Raw genomic sequence first — 25435 nt, 5'->3', positions numbered from 1 at the left:
AGTATAGAAGTTTACTAACCTTTCTTGAAGCTTGAACTTTGAGAAGCTTTTGGAAAGTTGCAACGCTCGTCTTCCTCGCAGCACGTCTCTCTTCCTTTCCTCGGCACCTCGAGCAACCACGAAAGTTTCTATCACTAAATCACTCGAAATAAAAGGAATTAGTGAGTGGGCACTTTTAAACACGACGACTCGAGAACAAGTCTCAGAGTCGAAGAGCTAAAACCACTAGGTCAAATGAGGACCTAGGTGCCAAAACAAAAACCGAAAATAACTAGAGGGAGAGAGAGAGGATCGGCCACAAGGTCTAGAGAGAGAAGCTCTCAATCTCTAACTTATGTGAGATGACTAGAATGAGAGGAATGATGCCTCTATTTATAGGGGAGGCATGAGCAAATCTTATTTCCTCTTTTCTACCCATGTTGGACGTTCATGACATGTCATGCAAGTCCTTGGATTTGTTTCCTCATTTGTTCTCTCTTAGTTGGCCGAAAATGCACTTTCCTTCTAAAGGAAATTTGTTTCCTGTTTTTCTTTTGGCAAGTATCTTCATACATCAATGCACAAAATAAACTCTCTTTCCCACTATGGCATGAACGAAATTCAGCCTTATTTTCCTTGGGTTGGACGAAATTTGAGCTTCTAGAAGGAGCTTCTAGATGTTTCTTCAATTGTTCATGACAACATAAGAAAAGCCCATTAAGAATTTTCAAGTAAAATTCTATGAAATGAAATTAATCCTCAAGGCCCAATTACACTAATATGGCTGAGTAATATTTATTTCATTTTTCATCATATGACAATGTCAAAAATAATTTATTGACATTCATTTCGTCCTATGTCCAAAAAGACTAAAATACCCTTTTGACAATTTTCGTAAAACTTGTCTCGTTTTTGTTTTGACTTAGCTTCTAGTTTAACTATTCCTACTCGATGTGATTCGTGACAGTGACCTCATGGATCCAAATGAACAAAGCTTGAGCTAAACACTTGGACTCAAAAGTTCACAAACCTTTTCCAAGTTTAGCTTAATGCCAACTGACTCCACTAAAGAGTTGACACTGAAAATCTCTCGGTTCAAATGAATTTATTTTCTACTCAAGAATTCAACCAAATTATGATGAGCGGATCCACTGAATATTATCTATGTTTACCCTTCATGAATGTCATCAGCTAGTCGGGATTTACTAAATTACCATTTTACCCTTCTAGGTGTTATTTCCTCAACTCCTTTGTCGCTTGTGAATAAGTTAGAAACAATGTATTGACGAGGAGCTAACAAGTCACATTGTTTCATCCAAAAGAGTCAGGACTCAATTTGGACACTGGCCAGTTCATTTATTCACACTCCAAGGAACAAAGCATGAGGTGACATACATTGCATTTCAGCAATCTTGTACATGAATTCCATATCTATGAGAACTTCACAAAGTTGCTCATGACATTCTCACAACTTAGTACTTCACCAATAGGCCCTGTTCGGAATCACATAGTGAGTCCGAACTCTGACTTTCTCAAATGAGAATACTAAGGTGTGAAATGACATGTCTCATTTCAGGATTAAGGTAAGCATGATGCAATTCATACATAGTGACTTCGAGACATAAGAGGTTAAATGGTTTGTTCTTATCTTGTCTCTAGAAGTGCACTGGTCAATTCAGTACCTTCAGAAGATACCTAGAAGAACTATAGAGTCTCCAACTCTCAATGCCCCATAACCAGACATCATAGATTCTCCTAACAATCATACTGAGGTCAATAGTCCTTTGACCCTTAGATTGCGAATATGTCGTTTTAAGCAAACTACGAAGAGTTTGTTCATGCAAATCTACATTTGTCTCTTCGTAAGTTGTTTAGTTTGTTTATGGACTAAAAGACTAAGGTTTTATCGTAAAGCTTCAGACAAGGAAGATTGAATGAACGTTTCAACTTTATATTATTGAATAAGCAATTACAAGCAAGAGTCTTCGTAAGACTGTATGACATCAAATGTACATAAATACACACTACAACTCTTCTTGTGGGCACCATTGACAACAGTATCTTCATACATTTATGCACAAAATATTCTCTCTTTCTCTTGGGTATGTTGGGCGCCTATTTCATCTAGAAAAGGCTTCTAGAAGCTTTTCCATTTGTTCATGACAACATGAAAAAGGCCCATTAAGAATTTTCAATAAAATTCTTATGAAATGAAATTAATCCACAAGGCCCAATAAGACTATATTGGCCAAGTGAAACATGTCATTAAATGACCTCGTCAAAAAATTTATTGACATTCATTTCATCCTATGTCTCAAAAGACAAAAATACCCTTTTGACTATTTTCGTTCTTGTTTTGACTTAGCTTCCAGTTTAACTATTCATAATCTATGTGATTCGTGACAGTGACCTCATGGATCCAAATGAACAAAGCTTGAGCTAAATACTTGGACTCAAAAGTTCACAAACCTTTTCCAAGTTTAGCTTAATATCAACTAACTCCACTAAAGAGTTGACACTGAAAATCTCTCGGTTCAAATGAATTTATTTTCTACTCAAGAATTCAACCTAATTGTAATGAGTGGATCCACAGAATATTATCAGTGTTTACATTTCATGAATATCATCAGCTAGTCGGGATTCACAAAATTACCATTTTACGCTTCTAGCTATTATTTCCTCAACTCCTTTGTCGCTTGTGAATAAGTTAGAAACAATGTATTGACGAGGAGCTAACAAGTCACATTGTTTCATCCAAAAGAGTCAAGACTCAATTTGGACACTGACCAGTTCATTTATTCACACTCCAAGGAACAAAGCATGAGGTGATATACATTGCATTTCAGCAATCTTGTACATGAATTCCATATCTATGAGAACTTCACAAAGTTACTCATGACATTCTCATAACTTAGTACTTCACCAATAGGCCTTGTCCGGAATCACATAGTGAGTCCGAACTCTGACTTTCTCAAATGGGAATACGTAAGCTGTGAAATGGCATGTCTCATTTCAAGATTAAGGTAAGCATGATGCAATTCATACGTAGTGACTTCGAGACATAAGAGGTTAAATGGTTTGTTCTTATTTTGTCTCTAGAAGTGCACTGGTCAATTCAGTACCTTCGGAAGATACCTTAAAGAACTATAGAGTCTCCAACTCTCAATGCCCCATAACCAGACATCATAGATTCTCCTAACAATCGTACAGAGGTCAATAGTCCTTTGACCCTTAGATTGCGAATATATCGTTTTAAGCAAACTATGAAGAGTTTGTTCATGCAAATCTACATTTGTCTCTTCGTAAGTTGTTTAGTTTGTTTAAGGACTAAAGTCTAAGGTTTTATCATAAAGCTTCAGACAAGGAAGATTGAATGAACGGTTCAACTTTTATTAATAAATAAGCAGTTACAAGCAAGAGTCTTCGTAAGACTATATGACATCAAATGTACATAAATACACACTACAACTCTTCTTGTGGGCACCATTGACAACACCAATGGCACTTAAGACTTGGTCATATCAGTCTAGATAGGATTAAGAGACTTGTGAGGGATGGTCCGCTCCAAGCCTCTGCAATAGGTTCACTACCTACTTGTGAATCATGCATAGAAGGAAAAATGACTAAGCGACCTTTCTCCGATAAGGGTCGAAGAGCCACTGAGTTGCTGGAACTAGTGCATTCTGATGTATGTGGTCCGCTCAACGAATAGGCACGTGGAGGATACGAATACTTCGTTACCTTCTCCGATGATTACTCGCGATATGGTTTTATCTATTTGCTCAAACACAAATCCAAGACCTTTAACATATTTAAGGTCTTTAGGGCTTTAGTGGAAAAGCAAACTGGCAAAGTGATCAAAACCCTTCGATCTGATCGAGGTGGTGAGTATATGTCTTGAGAGTTCGATGAATTTCTTAAAGAAGAAGGTATCGCTTCTCAGCTTACCGCACCTGGCACACCTCAACAAAATGGAGTGTCAGAGAGAAGAAATCGAACTCTTATGGAGATGGTTAGATCAATGATGAGTTACTCATCACTCCCTCTTTCCTTTTGGGGATATGCCCTCGAAACACTGAACCAAGTTCCATCCAAAACGGTTCCTGGTACTCATTATGAACGATGGACTGGCCGTAAAGTAAATATTGGCCGCATCAAAATTTGGGGTTGCCATGCACACGTGTTGAGGCAAAAGACTAGCAAGCTGGCTAGTAGGTCAGAATTGTGTCTGTTAGTTGGATATCCAAAGGAAACCAAAGGTTTCACGTTCTATAGTCCCGAGGACGATAAGACTTTCGTTAGCACGAATGCTCGTTTCCTTGAGGAGGACTTTATGAAGGATGCAAAACCTAGAAGCAAAATTATGCTTGAAGAAAAGTTGGGTGACGAAGCTTCTACCTCATCTATAAGAACTATTCTTACCCAAACTGAAACACAATCTAACTCTTCAGAATCTCGTCAAGTAGTACTTCGACATAGTGGGAAGGCTACTCAAAAGCCTGACAGGTACATGTCCTATGGAGACTCTCTCGTAGCCGTCTCTGACATGGATGATCCTGTTTTCTATAGCCAAGCAAAGGCTTGTTCTGAATCAAACCTTTGGCTTGACGCCATGAAATTTGAAATGCACTCAACGTATGTCAACAAAGTCTGGAAACTTGTAGACCTTCCTGAAGGGAATAAACCAGTAGGGTGTAAGTGGATATACTAGAAGAAAAGGGGTCCGGATGGGAATGTCGAGACGTTCAAAGCACGACTTGTGGCTAAGGGTTATACCCAACAAGAAGGGATTGACTATGAAGAAACCTTCTCGCCAGTCGCGATGCTTAAATCCATCCGCATACTTCTATCCATAGATGCAGCTCTCGACTATGAGATCTGGCAAATGGATGTCAAGACGGCCTTCTTGAATGGCAATCTTGACGAGTGCATTTATATGGCTCAACCAGACGGTTTCGTGGAAGATGGTCAAGAGACCAAGGTTTGTGAGTTGTTTAAGTCCATTTATGGATTAAAGCAAGCATCTAGGTCATGGAATATTAGATTCGATGTAACTGTGAAGAGCTTCGGCTTTGAGCAGTCAATAGATGAGCCGTGCGTTTACAAGTTAGTGCACGAAGGTAAAGTTATGTTTATGGCACTATATGTCGATGATATATTACTCATAGGTAACGATGTGGGTAAATTATCTGAGATTAAGGTCTGCCTAGCAAAGCAATTCGACATGAAGGATCTAGGAGAAGCCGTGTACATTCTAGGGGTCCAAATCTTTCAAGATCGGAAAAACCGGACCCTGTCGCTCTCTCAAGCATCTTATATTGATAAGGTGATGGATCGTTTCTCGATGCAAGACTCCAAGAAGGGCCAAACACCCTTTAGGCATGGAGTCTCACACTCTAAGGACCAGTCTCCCAAGACTGCATAAGAGATTGAAGACATGAGGAAAATTCCTTACGCCTCTGCCGTAGGAAGCCTCATGTATGCTATGCTTTGCACTAGACCTGATATATGTTTCGCCGTTGGCGTAGTTAGCCGTTTCCAATCCAACCCTAGACCCGAGCACTGGATTGCTGTTAAGCATGTTTTCAAGTATCTTCGAAGAACTAGGAACTTGATGCTTACATATTCAGGTACTGACCTGACTATGACGGGATACACCGACTCCGATTTTCAAGCGGATAAGGATTCCAGGAAATCCACTTCGGGATCTGTGTTCATCCTTAATGGTGGAGCTGTTGTAAGGAGAAGTATTAAGAAATCTTGCATTGCTGACTCCACAATGGAAGCAGAATATGTGGCTTCTTGTGAAGCATCCAAAGAGGTTGTATGGCTTAGAAAATTCTTTAAGTATTTGGAAGTTGTTCCAAACGTCGGCGAGCCCATGACCCTTTATTGTGATAATAATGGGGCTGTCGCTAACTCAAATGAACCTCGAAGCCATAAGCGCTCTAAACATATTGAGAGGAAATACCATTTGATTCGAGATATCATGCAACGCGGAGACGTGGAAGTGAGGAAGATCTCAACGGTGGACAACCTAGCTGATCCATTCACCAAGGCCCTAGCGAACAAGGTCTTCGGCCAACATCGAGAGGGATTAGGCATGAAGGACTACACACATCTTCTTTGAGTCAAGTGGGAGTTTGTTGTCAATGGTGCCCACAAGAAGAGTTGTAGTCTTTATTTTGTACATTAGATGTAATAAAGTCTCATGAAGACTCTTGCTTGTAATTGCTTATTCATTAATAAAAAGTTGAAACGTTCATTCATTCTTCTTTGTCTGTTTGAAGTTTTATGATAAAACATTAGTCTTTAGTCCATAAACAAACTCAACAACTTACCGAGAGACAAATGTAGATTTGAATGAACAAACTCTTCATAGTTTGCTTAAAACGATATATTCACAATCTAAGGGTCAAAGGACAATTGACCTCAATAAGATTGTTAGGAGAATCTATGATGTCTGGTTATGGGGCATTGAGAGTTGGAGACTCTATAGTTCTTTTAGGTATCTTCCGAAGGTACTGAATTGACCAGTGAACTTCTAGAGACAAAATAAGAACAAACCATTTAACCTCTTATGTCTCGAAGTCACTATGTATGAATTGCATCGTGCTTACCTTAATCCTGAAATGAGACATGCCATTTCACAGCTTACGTATTCTCATTTGAGAAAGTCAGAGTTCGGACTCACTAGGTCCTGTCCAGAATAACATAGTGAGTTCGAACTCTGACTTTTTCAAATGAGAATACGTAAGCTGTGAAATGGCATGTCTCATTTCAGGATTAAGGTAAGCATGATCAAATTCAAACGTAGTGACTTCGAAACATAAGAGGTTAAATGTTTTCTTCTTATTTTGTCTCTAGAAGTGCACTGGTCAATTTAGAACCTTCGGAAGATACCCTTCATGAATATCATCGGCTAGTCGGGATTTACAAAATTACCATTTTACCCTTCTAGCTATTATTTCCTCAACTCCTTTGTCGTTTGTGAATATGTTAGAAACAATGTATTGACGATGAGCTAACAAGTCACATTGATTCATCCAAAAGAGTCAGGACTCAATTTGGACACTGGCCAGTTCATTCATTCACATTTCAAGGAACAAAGCATGAGGTGATATACATTGCATTTTAGCAATCTTGTACATGAATTCCATATCTATGAGAACTTCACAAAGTTACTCATGACATCTTCATAACTTAGTACTTCACCAGTAGGTCTTGTTAAGAATCACATAGTGAATCCGAACTCTGATTTTCTCAAATTAGAATACGTAAGCTACGAAATGTCATGTCTCATTTCAGGATTGAGGTAAGCATGATGCAATTCGTAAGTAGTGACTTTGAGACATAAGGGGTTAAATGGTTTGTTCATATCTTGTCTCTAGAAGTGCACTGATCAATTCAGTACCTTTGGAAGATACCTAGAAGAACTATAGAGTCTCAAACTCTCAATGTCTCATAACCAGACATCATAGATTATCCTAACAATCGTACTGAGGTCAATAGTCCTTTGACCCATAGATTGTGAATATATCGTTTTAAGCAAACTACAAAGTGTTTGTTCATGAAAATCTACATTTGTCTCTTCGTAAGTTGTTAAGTTTGTTTAAGACTAAAGTTTTATCATAAAGCTTCAAACAGACAAGGTAGAATGAATGAACGTTTCAACTTTTATTAATAAATAATCAATTACAAGCAAGAGTCTTCGTGAGACTATATTACATCAAATGTACATAAATAGACACTACTACTCTTCTTGTGGGCACCATTGACAACAAACTCCCACTTGACTCAAAGAAGATGTGAGTAGTCCTTCATGCCTAATCCCTCTCGATGTTGGTCGAAGACCTTGTTCGCTAGGGCCTTGGTGAATGGATCTGCCACGTTGCCAACTATTGAGATCTTCTTCACTTTCACGTCTCCGTGCTGCACGATCTCTCGAATCAAATGGTATTTCCTCTCAATATGTTTAGAGCGCTTATGGCTTCGAGGTTCCTTTGAGTTAGCGACAACACCACTATTATCACAATAAAGGGTCGTGAGCTCGTCGACGTTTGGTACAATTTCCAAATACTTAAGAAATTTTCTAAGCCATACAGCCTCTTTGGATGCTTCACAAGCAGCCACATATTCTGCTTCCATTGTAGAGTCAGCAATGTAAGATTGCTTAATACTTCTCCACACAACAGCTCCACCATTAAGGATGAACACAAATCCCGAAGTGGATTTTTTGGAATCCTTATCCGCTTGAAAATCGGAGTCGGTATATCCCGTCATAGTCAGGTTAGTACCTGAATATGTAAGCATCAGGTTCCTAGTTCTTCGAAGATACTTGAGCACATGCTTAACAGCAATCCAGAATGTACTCGGGTCCAGGGTTGGATTGAAAACTGTTAACTATGCAACGGCGAAATAGATGTCAGGTCTAGTGCAAAGCATAGCATACATCAGACTTACTACATCTGAGGCGTAAGGAATTTTTCTCATGTCTTCAATCTCTTGTGCAGGCTTAGGAGACTGGTCCTTAGAGAGTGAAACTTCATGCCTAAAGGGTGTTTGGCCCTTCTTGGAGTCTTGCATCGAGAAGCGATCCATCACCTTATCAATATAATATGCTTGAGAGAGCGACAGAGTCCGGTTCTTCCTATCTCGAAAGATTTGTATCCCCAGAATGTACGCGGCTTCTCCTAGATCCTTCATATCGAATTGTTTTGCCAGCCAGACCTTAATAAATAAGCAATTACAAGCAAGAGTCTTCGTGAGACTATATTACATCAAATGTACTTAAATAGACACTACTACTCTTCTTGTGGGCACCATTGACAACACTAAAAAACTGGTCTTTCGGAGCAGCTGCGCTCCTCTGAGTAAAATCGCCATAACAGACGGCTCCGACATACTTATGCCACTTTTACAGTAGGTTTTTCTCGAGCTCAAAGAAAACTATAAATAATTAAAGTCCGGACTTGAGTGCAAAAGAGTTGAGTGTAACAAAATGTTTTAGAGAGTTGTTAAAGCTTTTATATGTGTTTTATTAACATGGTAATAACATGAAATAAAAGTAAGTAACAAAAAACTTAAAACGAAACGAGTAAACAAACAAAACTAGCAAGACAATATAACTAGTCATGAAATTACCCGAAATTTCTCAAACTTAATAAAAACATGTTTTTCATTATGAAAAAATTAAAAACTTTTAGAACTGATTCTAATGTGTTTTAATAACAACCCAAGGTCATAGAAAATCAACATGATTTTTAATTTAAAGACACGAGCAATAAATTAAAAAAATCTAAGAAAACAATTCTAACTTGTCAAAAAACGAGTAATCTTTCGAAAAAGATTTTCAAGCTCATAGTTTTAATCACATGTGCATGCTTAACTTTGACCATAGCTCTGATACCATTTGTTGGAATAGATCTAGGATTAAGAAAAAAAATTATCGCTTCTAGCAAGCGGCGAAATATAAAAAAATTTCTTTACACAGGTAAAACGATTTTTACTAACCTAGTCAAAGAGAAAATATTTGCCTCTCTTTCTCCCCCTTTGGACGTGCAACATATACATTAAATGTCTTTGGATTTGTTTCCTCATTTGTTTTCTCCTTGGTTGGCCGCCCAAACTCTTTCCTCATGGAGGAAACTTGTTTCCTCTTTTTCTTTTGCAAATATTTTCATACATCAATGCACAAAATAATATACTTTCTCTATTTAGTTTGGACGAGCAAGGGGCTTCTAGAAGGAGCTTCTAGATGTTTCTTCATTTATTCATGACAACATAAGAAAAGCCCATTAAGAATTTTCAAGTAAAATTCCATGAAATGAAATTAATCCTCAAGGCCCAATTACACTAATATGGCCATGTGGAATAATCTATTGTCATCATATGACAATGTCAAAAAACTTAATTATTGACATTCATTCCACCCCATGTCTAAAAAGACAAAATTACCCTTTAGACAACTTTCGTAAAACTTGTCTAGTTCTTGTTTTGACTTCGCTTCTACTTTAACTAATCCTACTCGAAATGACTTGTGACAGTGACCTCATGGATCCAAATGAACAAAGCTTGAGCTAACATACTTGGACTAAAAAATTCACAAACCTTTTCCGAGTTTAGCTTAATGTCAACTGACTCCACTAAAGAGTTGACACTGAGAATCTCTCGGTTCAAATGAATTTATTTTCTACTCAAGAATTCAACATAATTGTGATGAGTGGATCCATCGAATATTATCTATGTTTACCCTTCATGAATATCATCAACTATATGGGATTTACAAAATTACGAGTTTACCCTTTTAGCTGTTATTTCCTCAATTCCTTTGTCGTTTGTGAATAAGTTAGAAACAATGTATTGACGAGTAGCTAACAAGTCACATTGGGCGGCCAAGCATGGAAGAAAAGAGGAAACTAGTTCAACCTTGGTATGTTGATAGGAATGGGAAATAAAGACTGTGCTCATGAATATTTGATATTCAATAGAAAAGAGGAAACTACCTCTTCAAGGCAATCCCTCCTCCTTTAAATACCACACCTCATTCACAATGTTGAACACACAACTTTTAGAGATTGAGAGCTTCTCTCTCTAGACTTGGCCGCCCCTTCCTCCCTCTCTCTGTCTCTTCTTGTTCTTTTGTTTTGGCACCTATGTCCTCATTAGACCTAGTGTTTTGTTTTAGCTCTTTGGTTCCAAGACAAGTTCTTGAGTCATAGTGTTTAAAAGTGTACACACACTAAATCCTAACCATACATGAAAGACTCTAGTAGTAGAAACGTTCGTGGTTACTAACAAGTTCAAGAAGACTCAAGGGAGGCAAGCTTAGTTGGGAGACAAGCGATTCAACCTTTCCAAAGGCTTCTCAACGCTCAAGCTTCTAACGAGGTTGGTACCGAGTAAAAACTCAAAGTAGTTTTAAATTATATGCTCATGCATTTTTCCTAGGTAGTAAAATCGTTTTACGAGTTTTTAAAGAAATTTTTATATTCTGCGGCTTGCTAGAAGCGATAATCTTTTCTTAATCATAGATCTATTCCAATACCTTGCACATGCGCTAAGGCAAAAGACTAGCAAGTTGGCTAGTAGGTCAGAATTATGTTTGTTTGTTGGATATCCGAAGGAAACCAGAGGTTTCACATTCTATAGTGTCGACGACAACAAAACGTTCGTTAGCACGAACGCTCGTTTCCTTGAGGAGGACTTCATGAAAGATGTAAAACCTAGAAGCAAAATTGTGCTTGAAGAAAAGTTGGGTGAGGATGCTTCTACCTCGTCTGTAAGAACTGTTCTTACCCCAACTGAAACACAACCTAACTCATCATAATCTCGTCAGGTAGTACTTCGACGTAGTGGGAGGGTTTGACAGGTACATGTCTTGCAGAGATACTCTCGTAGCTGTCTCTGACATGGATGACTCTGTATCCTACAACCAAGCAATGGCTAGTTCTGAATCAAACCTTTGGCTTGACGCCATGAAAGTTGAGATGCACTCAATGTATGTCAACAAAGTCTGGAAACTTGTAGACCTTCCCGAAGGGATTAAACCCGTAGGGTGTAAGTGGATATACAAGAAGAAAAGGAGTCCGGATGGGAACGTTGAGACGTTCAAAGCACGACTAGTGGCTAAGGGTTATACCCAAAAGGAAGGTATTGACTATGAGGATACCTTCTCGCCAGTCGCGATACTTAAATCCATCCGCATACTTCTATCCATTACTGTAGTTGTCGAGTATGAGATCAGGAAAATTGATGTTCAGACTGCCTTTCTGAATGGCAATCTTGACGAGCGCATTTATATGGCTTAACTTGACGGTTTTGTAGAAGAAGGTCAAGAGACCAAGGTTTGTGAGTTTCTAAAATCCATTTACAGATTAAAGCAAGCCTCTAGGTCATGGAATATTAGATTCGATGAAACTGTTAAAGCTTCAGTTTTTAGTAGTCGATAGATGAGCCTTGTATTTACAAGTTAATGCATGAGGGCAAAGTTGTGTTTCTGGTATTTTATGTCATATTACTCATAGGTGACGGCATGGGTAAGTTATCTGAGGTTAAAATCAGGATAGCAAAGCAATTCGATATGAATGATATAAGAGAAGCCGCGTACATTCTGGGGATTCAAATCTTTCGAGATCGGAAGAACCAGACTCTATCGCTCTATCAAGCATCTTATACTGATAAGGTGATGGATCGCTTCTCGATGCAAGACTCCAAGAAGGACCAACCACCCTTTAGGCATGGAGTCTCACTCTCTAAGGACCAATCTCCCAAGACTGCACAAGAGATTGAGGACATGAGAACGATTCCTTACGCTTCAGCCGTAGGATGTCTCATGTATGCTATGCTTTGTACTAGGCTAGATATTTGCTTTGCAGTTGGCGTAGTAAGCTGTTTTCAGTCAAACCCTAGACCTGAGCACTGGATTGTTGTTAAGCATGATCTTAAGTATCTTCGCAGAACTAGGAACTTGATGCTTGCATGTTCAGGTACTGACCTAACTATGACGGGATATACCCACTACGATTTTCAAGCGGATAAGGATTCCAGGAAATCCACTTCAGGATCTGTGTTCATCCTAAATGATGGATCTATTGTTAGGAGGAGTATCAACCAATCTTGCATTGCTGACTCCATAATGGAAGTAGAATATGTGGCTGCTTGTGAAGCATCCAAAGAGGCTGTATGGCTTAAAAAATTCTAGTTTTTGGAAGTCAGTCCAAAAGTCGTCGAGCCCATGACTCTTTATTGTGATAACAGTGGGGCTGTCGCTAACTCAAAGAAACCTCGAAGCCATAACCGCTCTAAGCATATTGAGAGGAAATACCATTTGATTCGAGAGATCGTGCAGCGCAGAGACGTGGAGGTGAAGAAGATCTGGACCGTGGACAACCTGGCAGATCCATTCACCAAGGCTTTAGCCAGCAAGGTTTTCGACAATCATCGGGAGGGATTGGGCATGAAGGACTACTCACATCTTTTTTGAGTCAAGTGGGAGTTTGTTGGCATTGATGCCCACAAGAAGAGTAGTAGTTATAAGTTATATACATTTGATGTAATAAAGTCTCACGAAGACTCTTGCTCATAACTGCTGAATAATTAATAAAGAGTTGAAACTTTCATTTATTCTTCCTTGTTTGTTTGAAGATTTATGATAAACTTTAGTCTTTAGTCCTTAAACAAACCTAACAACAAATGAAGAGTCAAATATAGATTTGCATGAACAAACTCTTTATGGTTTGCTTAAAACAGTATATTCACAATCTAAGGATCAAAGGGCTATTGATCTCAGTTTGATTGTTAGGAGAACCTATGATGCCTGGTTATGAGACATATAGAGGTGGTGACTCTATAGTTCTTCCTAGGTATCTTCTGAAGATACAGAATTGACCAGTGCACTTCTAGAGACAATGTAAGAACAAACCATTTAACCTCTTCTGTCTCAAAGTCACTATGTATGAATTGCGTTGATGCAAACCTCAATCCTGAAATGAGACATGTCATTTCATAGCTTACATACTCTCATTTCATAAAGTTAGAGTTGTAGATTAACTATTTGATATAGACAAGACCTATTGACGAAGTACTAAGTTATGAAGATATCATGAACATCTTTGTGAAGATCTCGTAGATATGGAATTCATGTACAAGATTGCTGAAATATAATGTATATCACCTCATGCTTTGTTCCTTGGAATATGAATAAATGAACTGGCCAGTGTCCAAATTGAGTCATGACTCTTTTGGATGAATCAATGTGACTTGTTAACTCCTCGTCAATACATTGTTTCTAACTTATTCACAAGTGACAAAAAAGTTGAGGAAATAACAACTATAATGGTAAAATGGTAATTTTATATAATATTCATAAAGGGTAAACATAGATAATATTCAATGGATCTACTCATCACAATTAAGTAGAATTTTGAGTAGAAAACTTATTCATTTTAACCGAGAGATTTTCAGTGTCAACTCTTTTAATGGAGTCAATTGACATTAAGCTAGAACTTAGAAAAGGTTTGTGAACTTTGTGTCCAAGCATGCTAGCTCAAGCTTTGTTCATTTAGATCCATAGGTCACTACCACAAGTCATTAGAGTAAGATTTGTTAAACTAGTAGCTAAGTCAAAACAAGTTCAAGTGTTGAACTAGACGAATTTTACGAAAATCGCCTATAGGGTAATTTTGTCCATAAGGACATAAGATGGTATAAATGTCAAAACAAGTATGAAGAATTAGGCCTTGAGGAGTGAATTTCATTTTATGGAATTTTATGTGAAAATTCTACATGGGCTTTTCTTATATTGTGATGAACAAATAAAGAAACATCTAGAAGCTTGTTCTAGATGCTCAAAACCGTGGCCATCAATAGAGAGAAATGGAAATTATTTTTTGCATTGATGTATGAAGATACATCCCAAAAGGAAAAAGAGGAAACAAATTAATAGCACATGGCTATAAGATTGGACGGCCAACTAGAAAAAATGGGAAACTAATTTCCAACCTTGGTTTTTTTTTTATAGGAATGGGAAATAAAGATTGTGCTCATGAATATGTGATATTCAACAGAAAAAAGGAAACTACCTCTTCAAGGCTTTCCCTCCTCTTATAAATGCCACACCTCATTCACAATGTTGTATACACAAGTTTTTGAGATTGAGAGCTTCTCTCTCTAGAACTTCGCCGCCAACCCTTTCCCTTTCTCTCTCTTCTTGCTCTTTTGTTTTGGCACCTAGGTCCTCATTAGACCTAGCGTTTTGTATTAGCTCTTTGGCTCTAAGACTAGTTCTTGAGTCACTGTGTTTAATAGTGCCCACACACTAAATCCTTTTTAAACTCGAAGACTCTAGTGGTAGAAACTTTCGTGGTTGCTCAGGTTTAAGAAGACACGAAGGAGACGAACGATTCAACCTTTCCAAAGGCTTCTCAACGCTCAAGCTTCTAACGAGGTTGGTACCGAGTGAAATCTCTTTATAGTTATTAATTTTAAATTATATGTTCATGCACTTTGTCTACTTAGTAAAATCGTTTTACGTTTTTTAAAGAATTTTTTTATATTCTGCCGGTTGCTAGAAGCGTTAAATTATTGTTAATCCTAGATCTATTCCAACAAGCTCAAGCTTTGTTCAGTAGGATACATGAGGTCATTACTACAAGTCAATAGAGTAGGATTTGTTAAACTAGTATCTAACTCAAAACAAGTTCAAGTGTTGAACTTGACGAATTTTACGAAGATTGTCAAAAAAGTAATTTTGTCCATTAGGACATGAGATGGTATGAATGTCAAAATAAGATTTTGGACATTATCATATGATGATAATGTGAATTAATTCACATGGCCAAGAATTGGATTTGGGCCTTGAGGATTGAATTTCATTTTATGGAATATTATGTGAAAATTCTACATGGGCTTTTCTTGTATTGTCCTAAACAAATAAAGAAACATCTAGAAACATGTTCTAGATGACAAACTAGTGGCCATCATCAAATAAAGAAAGAGGAAGTTATTTTATGCATTGATGTATGAAGATACTTGCCAAAAAGGAAAAGAGGAAACAAATTTGTAGCACATGGTTATATGTTACACATCCAAAAGAGAAAGGGAAAGTAATTTTCAGCCTTGGTATTATTATGATAGGAATGGAGAATAAATATTATGCTCATGAATATGTGATATTCAGCCATAATAGAAAAGAGGTAATTGCATCTTTTGCATTGAATTGATTCAAGGTAATTCCTTCTGCTGTAAATACCACACCACATTCACAATGTTGAAATAAGTTTTTGGTGTGCCTCTCTCTCTCTCTCTCTCTCTCTCTCTCTCTTCTCGGCCGTTCTCCTCTCTCCCTCTCTTCTTCTCGCTCTTTTGTTTTGGCACCTAGGTCCTCATTAGACCTAGCGTTTTGTATTAGCTCTTTGGCTCTAAGACTAGTTCTTAGGTCATTGTGTTTAATAGTGCCCACACACTAAATCTTATCCAAGCTTGAAGACTCTAGTGGTAGAAACTATCGTACTTGCTCGGATTTAAGAAGACACGAATGAGACAAGCTAAGTGGGGAGACGATCGATTCAACCAATCCACAAGCTGCTTAACGCTCAAGCTTCAAGCGAGGTTTGTACCAAGTGAAAACTCATTATAGTTTTATTTTAGATTATATGTTCATGCACTTTGTCTAGGTAGTAGAATCGTATTACATGTTTTAAAGAAATTTGTTTTTCGCCGTTTAGAAGAAGCGATAAATTATTCTTAATTCTAGATCTATTCCAACATATTTTTGGTCTGTAACTATCGTATTTTCATCTTTTGGTTGTTTCTTCCTGACTTCTTTATGATCCTTGCCTTTGGTATGTTTTTAAGGCTATCAAGGGGAGAGGCGTCATGATGGTCATTTATTTTGGCATGAGGTCATTTATTTTGACGCTCTTTGATCTGTTCATGATGCTTGTTTGAGAGGTCATTTATTTTGACGCTCTTTTCTGTTCACGACGCTTGTTTGAGAACTGCTCTGGAAGTGCTTGCCTAAAAATAGCCAAAGGGGGAGATTATTGTTACGTTCTAGTTGGCTTTATTTTTTAGAGCAAGTTGTAAGGAAAGATGTCGGTCGTCATGCTCCAGCTTTTATTGAGACATCCTTCCTCTTGTGCGCAGACTGTTATTCTGGCAAGTTTCCGATTTTACCAGATTGCTTCGTTGGTGACTTTATTGAGTGATCTTCTTGCTCGTATGGGTAAGAATATCCTAGATTTAGTTCCAGAGATGTATGACTGTTATAAAAGCCGTTCGCTCCCCCCTTAGCAGTCTTGACGCTTTTGACCAAACAATTAGGATTCCTAGACGTGCAAGATTGGCGGATTGGGAAACTAGTTGGATTGTTTTGAGCAGTGTCATTCACCAAATACTATTCCAGAAGATTGAGTGTCTGAGTGATTTGGGTTCTGTGTTTTCGTGCTTGAAGAGTGGAATTGAGAGGGGTCTCAAATTCAAGGGGAGTCTCTGCACTTGGTAATCACTCGTGTTAATAGCTTCTAGGGCTTTGATTTGTTGTTGTAATCATATAAGACCTTGCTTGTACTATTGACTACGTGATAGTGAATTCATTTCCACTGGCTGTAAGCCCTCAAATGTAGGTGACGTTTCACCGAACTGGGTAACCATATTGTGTCTTTTCTTTATCGCATTATTTGTTGTTTATCCTTTATCTGTGTTTAAATAAGTTGTCGGACACATTGTCTATACATTGTGTGCTACATATTGTCTTTCTAACTAAACAGAATTTCAAACGCCATCCACTAATACGATGTATGATTTGTTGTTACAGTAATTCTGGACTATTTTCCATTCATCTTGAGCACCAAGCAAAACACTCGCTTGAATACTCCAGTTATCTTAGTTCGACTTTATAATTATTGCATCAGTATACGCCCCAATGATGTAATCCCAAAATTCATTGTTTGGAGGAAAATGAATACACTATAGAATTTCATTAAGAAAGCAAATATTTTCGATGATTTTCTCTCTTGCACTTCCAGCAAACGCAACTCTATTTGTAGAGTTTTACATTGGGAAAAAAAACATAAATAAAGAATGAGCACATATTAAATAGTCTGAAAGCTTCGTCATTCGAAACTACACTTCCAGTCCTCTAAAGTGATGTATTATGTATACTTCCGAATCCGAAATCATTGGCATATTCAATCCACCACTCAAATTTGGCAGACGGTTTTATTATTGTTACATTAACAACCGTCGTGACCATATGACTTTAGAATAACATTTAGCTGTGTGGATAAGCTTCAATGATGGATTCAAAGGCAGCGATTTTGATAAATTTGTAGCGAGAAAAGCCTCCTTCTTTCAAAACCTTCTTCCACTCACTCTCACTCCTCTCTCTTCCAGTGGTGTTGTTGCCCATCACAAGGTCAAGACTCACAGCTGCGTCATCAAAAAGGGAATCACCACGTGGATCGAAGACCACGTCAACGATGATCACTTTACCACTCGCTTTTGGTACTGCTTTCCAGCAATTCTTCAAAACATTTACGCAATCTTCGTCGCTCAATGTATGCAGTACCCACTAAATTTGTATGAAAATGGCATATTACCAGAAACAAACCATATGTCAGAATTATTTGCTGATCTCGATGTACATATTATTCAGGGTTACAGTAAAAAGTTAAAAGATATTTGTTGACTATATTAATAGTATGTAATAATGCACAGCAATTTTATAGTCAGTAGTATATTTACCGCAGAATTAATAATATAAACTTAATTTTCTTATGACAACACTCAAGATATGCAGCGTTAATTAGATATCGATATGCATAGACTGAAGTTCTAAGAACATGTAACTTATTATTAATAAAAAAACAAGGAGTACTGTCAAAATTCATAATAGACCGATAGTAATTAAACTTGCCTTCATGAGAACGGCATCAGCATTAGGAATACTCTCAAACATGTTACCCCCAACGTGGGACACTCCACAGTACTCCGGCGCGGTAGCAATGACATGGGGCAGATCAAAGTTGATCCCCTCAATGTGCGGATGCGATGTTACGATCTCTCTCACGGCCCCGCCAATACCACCGCCCACGTCCACCAATGACCTCAGGCTGGCGAATCCCTCCCCGTACCCCGCCATCATGGCTCTCACCACAATCTTCGCCGTACATTCCATCCCGTCGTTGAAAATCTTGTTGAACACCGGATTCTCAGCCGCAAACTCCCAAATCTGTTTTCCATGGGCTCGATCAAAGGCAGATGGTCCACCCCGCCTGACGCACTCGCTCAGGTTGTGCCATGCGGTGGTCATCAACGGGTGATTCTCGAACAGCAAGAAAGGGGCCAGAGTGGGGCCCGATCCGTCCTGCAAAAGCCATCTAGAGGATCTTGTGAGCCCGTAGTAATGCTCTTCTCCACTTGCATCGTTAGATGGGCAATGGACGGAGAAGATTCCACGGCGGACGAGGATCGTCATGATGCGGGAGAGCCACGAGATATCTAGCGAGGGAGCTCCGGAGATTTGGGAGGAGATATTGGCAAGAGTTACCGTAGCATCGCCGTGAGATTTATTGATGATATCAGGTATACGAAGCTCCACCGCGCATTTCAAAGCCATGGAATCAATGTAACTAAAAGTGTAATTCAGTATCTCCGTTTGCCCTCGAAGAGTTTCGTTTTCATTATAAGCTTCCATATTGTGTGACACTGAATTGCCTTTTTTAGTATGCAGTTTTGGGAAACAATACGATCACTTATGTTGCAATTACATTGGAAAGTGATACGGTTTTATATATCCTCACGAGAGAAGATTTTCTTATTTCTTAAAGAGGTAGGACATAGTGACATGAAAGTTGAACCTGTTGAACTCCATCTTCAAACCAATTGGTGTCAATTGCAGAGGTCCAATCGGTATGTAAAAACATGTCCATTCACACGTATAATCAATGTGGGACTTTCCCACTTCAATACACGCTCTCACGCATAGCATGAGCAGGCCGACTAACAATCTCTCTCACACTTCACGTGAGTCAGACCGAATTCAAATTGTGTGAATGTACAATGCTCTGATACTATGTTGAATTTCATCTTAAATCCAATTGTGAAAAGGTTCAACCGATACATAAACGCATGTCCATTCACACACACAACCAATGTGAGACTTTCCCACTTTAATAGAACCAATATATAGAAATTCATGTGGGCGCATCCAAAGGGATCCGTTCGGAACATATAAAATTTGAACCAAAAATGGATTCTATTGTGTTTTTCTAACTTTATTTTAATTGAGAAAAATAAGAGAGAAATTTTGATTTTTATCACTTCCAAACATAAGAAAATATTTTGAGTTTGTCATACGCATATTATCTTTATCATTTTTATTTTTTCATCTAATTTTCCCTTTCTTTCACATCTAATAAGTTCCGAACATATCCTAAGTCTTAAAAAGAATTTTTCATCATATTTTCTAATCCCATCACGCGGGCGCGTGCACATAAATATAAATATATATATATATATATATATATATATATATATATATATATATATATATGTGTGTGTGTGTGTGTGTGTGTGTGTGTGTGTGTAAGTGCCTCGTGGCCTTAAAATATGTTGGACGTACTTGTTTTTCTTTGTTAGAAATATTTCCTAGAAATTATTCATTTTACGGGAATTAAAAAGAAAACAGCTTTGGTATAAGAAGGAAAAAGAAAATTAAATCACAACAACAAAAAATTAAGTAGAAACAGAACAGAAGACATAAAAGACAACCAAAAGCCGAGGACCGTTCGACGGTCTCCTTAAAGTAATATTGCCCTTCCCGTGGTTGCCGGAATCGACGAGCAATTTACCTCCCAGGATACAACGGCGGAAACGAGAAGAGGTTTGCACCAAACGGACTTCTCCGGCGAATAAAACCTGTAGCTGAGCTGAGCACCGACTACAAAGAAAAGAACAATTTCGGAGAGAGAGAGAAGGAATAGAGGATTATAAGAATCGGCCCAAGGCCCAAGCCCGAGACCGAGATATTCCCGAAACCCGAGCCCGACCTGGCTCGGCTCGACTGGGCGGCGGCGCGCGCGTGTGTGTGCGCGCATGCGTGAGGGGTTAAGAGATAACTCACACACACTCTCCTCTCTTACACTTGGATGACCACTAATTAAAGAGGAGAATATATAAACCCTACTACAACACTCATTCCCAACCAATGTGGGACTCTTGATTTACACTTCAATTACACATAACAAATGTGTTCTTTAAGCATACTTTGAACATCAATTTCTCATTCATTATAGCTCTGATTTTGGCAAAATTATAATCGATATTATACCCCATTCCGCAAGAAAGAATAATATGAAAGAATTATCAAATTCCGTTGAGTGGAACCCACTCAAATCTTTGCCTAAAATCAGTAGTTTATTAGACAATATAAATACTCTTTATTATCCACTTTTTCTCCCTAATATCCCAACATTCTTAAAAATAAAAAATTATATATATACATAGTGCCTCGTGGCCTTAAAATATGTTGGTCGTACTTGCTTTTCTTAATAATAATAAAAATTATATTTGTATGTCTTATATAAAACAGGTGAGTGTGTGTTGTTAGAAAATCAGAAAAGGAAAATAATACTGCTGGATAGACAAACAGTGATGAGAGGAAGGAAAAAATAAAAAAATTTGGATTAAAATAAAGGAAAGAGAAAATAGGAAAAATTAGAAGAAAAAAAAACAAATAAAATTTAGAGTGTTTGTAATCTTTTGGTAATATCGAATTGGTAAATATTAGTTGAATTACTCTTAAAACAAGACTTTAAACTGGTATCAATTCATATCGTGAGGACAACTTGATCAACACTCCGTTTACTATCGAAGTTAGGTATCAAATCTCTTATAAGAACCATACCTTCATTGAAAAGAGTTGTAAGATTGTAAAGTTGTTTCTAAACGGAGAAGCCTTTGAAGATCCCATTCAAAGACTAATATACAGTAAAGTTATTAGTCTCAATCTTTTATATTGATATTGTCGATATTCCGTATTCCGTAGGTATCTCATTCTTAATCGGATTTCTAACATGCCCCTTATGATGAGGACAATGTGTGTTAAAACTTTTTTGGCTTAATCCTAAAATTTGGATCGGATGATTGTTTGAACTTTATAAGTTCCCATACCATGTTAAGTATCATATACTACTATCTCAAAACAAATTGAGAAATATAATTCCCTTTCAATATGACAAAGAGCTGTGCCGACTTTGGAATAGGGAAGTAATGCGCTATGACTTTGAGAAATAATCTACAATGATGTCTAAAAAAGTAAGTATTGCTCCTTTTCGTTAATTATTTTAGCAAAAAAAAAATAATAAATAAATTAATGTTCTATTTTTAATTGAAGTAGTTTTTCAACAATCGATGTATTGCATAGATCCCTTTGGCGGTAAGAGAGAGAGAGAGAGAGAGAGAGAGAGAGAGAGAGAGAGGTTGAAAATGAGGGAGGGATAATGCTAGTGAATATTTAGGAATAAATTGTATTCATGAGGAAATTAGTCTTTTTCAAACATTATATGGCGATTTTCAACAAATTATAAAATTAGTGCACATCTATATAAGTAGCATTAAGTAAAGGAAAATTTTCTATCCCGCCCAATAAATAAGGTACTGAAAAGTTTTTGATTTATTAACTTAATTAAAAGTTTTTAGTTGTTGCCCATGCCGTACGGCTGTTAGGAATCGTAAGGATTTTTTATAATTATTTTATTATGTTAACGCCTATATTTTACATATATATTTTTTTATCCATAAATTATACAAACTGATTAATTTTGAAGTTTTTACTGAAAATAGTCAAAGTTAAGACTATCTCAATCTTTTTTAGAATCAAAACTAAAAATAGCGACTCGGATGTATAACTAATTTATCGCCATCAGGCCCGGCTGGAGGGTGGGGCGAGTGGGGCAATCGACCCAGGCCCCCGCCAGCCACGGGCCCGTTATTTGGTTAAGCCCATGTGTAAAATTGCTTGTAGAGCTGCTTTAGCAGCACTTTTTAGTACCATGTTCACTTGAAATAAAACAATGGGTATTCTTTACAAATGGAGCCCACATGCTTTTTTTTCTTTTTTGAAAGATAACAGATTTCTATTCAAAATATAAAACGAAAAAAGCATACAGACTTCTATAAAAAAAATAAAGAAAAAACCCCACATATTCGATATATTAATTGAAAAATGTAAAGAAATATTATGTATTGCTTCTAGAATAAGACGAAATAAATCGTGTGACAATCTACGTAAAACACACAATTAGACATGCTACTACAAATAATAAAAAAAATAAATAAAAAAGCTTTTTCAACAAATAATAAAGAAGGATATTTTTTCAGTTTTAAGATTGACAAGCCTCGGTCGATATCTTTTTAAGCCTAATGTTGTCGCACGAAAATGAACAACGATTAAATACCTCGGGCGGTTCGATCCAAGGCCGGACCAAGTGATCGCGCCCGGGCAAAAAATGGGAGCTCGTAGACCGAGCTACACCCTCCAGACCCTGAGGTGTGTTTTGGGGGGCGTGACCGTGCCAAAGGTTGGCTGCCTACGTACCCTTTAGTCTGGATCAGGTCAGAACGTAGTTCAATTTGTGTATCGGGGGCTATCTTGGGCTCAGAGGGTTTGGGAATCCAAGGCTTTAGAGTAGGACCCGGCTCGTAGCTTCTAGTGAAGACTTTAGAGGGGTCGCGTGCTCGTAGCTCGGAGTTCTAGCTCAAGGGCCAAGAAGCCGGAGAGCCGCAGAAGCTCGGCTCGCAGAAGAGGAGCGCGCTCCCTCTCGTGGAGGGGGGTCCTCGTGTTTCTGAGCCGAGGGAGGAGGAGTGCGCGCTCTTGGAATATCACAAGAGTGCGAGAGAGAATTCTCGAGAGAAGAGAAGTGTTGTCTTGGTGTCAACCAGGGTCCCTTTTCCCTCCCCTAGGGGGGGGGGGGGGTATTTATAGTTGTGGAGAGAGGCCTTGGGCCGGCCCCTTAAGGCCCACCGGGTGGCCGGGAGCGGGGCGCGCGAGGCTTTACGCCCAAGAGGGCGCAGGGCGCGCGGGGCCTCACGCCCAAGAGGGCGCAGGGCGCGCAGGACATGTCGCCTGGATGGGCGCGGGGCGTGCCGGGCGCAGCGTGCCCGGCCGAGGTGGCAAGAATGCTCGGCCGAGGTGGCCGAGGTGGCAAGGACGCTCGGCCGAGGTGGCCGAGGTGGCGTAGACGCTCGGCCCAGGTGGCCGAGGTGGCAATGATGCTCGGCCGAGGTGGCCGAGGTGCTCGGTCGAGGTGATAAGGACACTCGGCCGAGGTGGCCGAGGTGCTTGGCCGAGGTGGCCGAGGTGCTCGGTCGAGGTGGTAAGGACAGTCGGCCGAGGTGGCCGAGGTGGCAAAGCTGCTCGGCCAAGGTGGCCGAGGTGGCAAAGCTGCTCGGCCGAGGTGGTAAGGACACCCGGCCGAGTCAACAGGGGCGTGGGAGCGCGCGCGGGCCGGGAGGCCGAGGCGCGGGAGCGTGCGCGGGCCAGGAGGCCGGGGCGCAGGGTGCGCGCGAGCCAGGCGCGCTAGGGCGCGCTGAGGCCCGTTGGGCCGGGGGCCTCAGGGCCGGGGACGCAGGTGCGCGCGCGCCGGCCGTACCGGGTCGTGGGTGCGTCAGGGCGCTCGGGCCTGGTGGCCGGGGCCCATTGGGCTTCCGGCCGGTAAAACCCGGCCGGCCTTGAATCGTTTTTGAATTTCCGGTGTCCCGAAAACGACCGGTAACATTAGCCCCCCAAGTTTACGGCTAACGAGACGTAAGTCGTGAACTTTAGAAGAGAAAATGGCATTGAGGTAATTTCACCTTCGATCACTCGTGACCGTACGCACGCATATCCTTCTTCTTTTTTTTTTTTTTGGCCAGACCGGGCCGGCCGAGCAGCAAGACCCGCGCGCGGCCTGGCGCTGGGGGACTGGCGCGCGCGCAGGGTGGGGGGGGGGGGGAAGGAGCAGGGTTTGCTCCTTCCTCTCCTATAAATAGGAGAGCCCCCGCCCTTTCTGTTCACACTGGCAGCCTGTGGGTAATCGGAAAATTCCTTTGAGTTTGAAATTTCCCCTGGGCAGCCGACTTTTTTCCTTTTTTTAATGGGGAGCGAGCTTGTTTCCCATGTTGATGATCCCGAGGTTGATCCTACCTGCCCTCTCCCAAATTTTGGGGGGGCGGCCAAGGGTCCCTTTGAGGAACTCGACATGATCCCCATCTTTGTCGAGGAAGACTCTAGCGCGGTCGACAAATGGCTCGCGGAGTTGGAGACCGACGCCGCGGCGATAGCCGAGCTGGCGGGGCCCGGGAGCGGCCCACCTACCAGGTGTGGCCCCGAAGGGGAGGACGAAGGGTCCAAGGAACCACGATCGTCACGGTTGGTGATCAACCTGGTCTCCGGTGAGGTGTCCTTTGACCCCCCTTGCTCAAGCAGCGAGGTGAAGTGGTAGTGGGTGCTGAGCTCCCCCGGGCATCTAACTTGGACGCATCGGGTGTTGAGCTTGCGATAGTGCCGTCCGAATCTTTCTTGGACGAGATTTATTTCGACGATCCCCTAGGGTCGGGCTCAGAAGGCCCTGAAGAGGACTTGGAGGCTCCTCCCGCGAGGGGGAAGGAGAAACGCAACGGGAATGTGTTGGCGATGGCCTGGTCGGCCTTCGAGTCCGCGGATGCTTCGGGCTACACTTATGCCCGGTCACTGGAGAGGACTCGTATGTACGGAGTAGGCGACTCTGTCGCCCCCGTTGGCTTAGACTGCAGGGGAATCGATGCTGCGAGCACGCTCACTTCCCGAGTCTTCAGCACACTTCTGGAGACGTATAGCATTCCTCCCTCAATGGGATTGCTTAGACCTGCCCCCGAGCACAGGCCCTCTCGTCCCAGGGACGGGTATGCGGCCGTGACGATCGGGAGTCTTGTC

The 25435-nt window shown here is 40.0% G+C and overlaps 1 protein-coding gene across 1 annotated transcript; it reads right to left on the bottom strand.

The window, feature by feature from the left end:
• Nucleotides 1-17455: 17455 nt before the first annotated feature.
• On the bottom strand, nt 17456-19236 carry LOC149408148 (xanthohumol 4-O-methyltransferase-like). Its single transcript, XM_089628399.1, has 2 exons — nt 18398-19236; nt 17456-18052 (listed from the first exon to the last, which is right to left on the bottom strand). The coding sequence occupies exons 1-2, from the start codon at nt 19175-19177 to the stop codon at nt 17753-17755; spliced, it is 1080 nt and encodes a 359-aa protein (XP_089484525.1). The 5' UTR covers nt 19178-19236; the 3' UTR covers nt 17456-17752.
• Nucleotides 19237-25435: the final 6199 nt, after the last annotated feature.

The sequence above is a fragment of the Urtica dioica genome, chromosome 1, assembly GCF_054948205.1.
Source record: "Urtica dioica subsp. dioica isolate 48M chromosome 1, U.dioica_male_clone48M_v1_H2, whole genome shotgun sequence".
Lineage (NCBI taxonomy): Eukaryota > Viridiplantae > Streptophyta > Magnoliopsida > Rosales > Urticaceae > Urtica > Urtica dioica.
The sequence above is the reverse complement of the archived record's forward strand: the minus strand, read 5'-3'. Positions and strand labels throughout refer to the sequence as shown.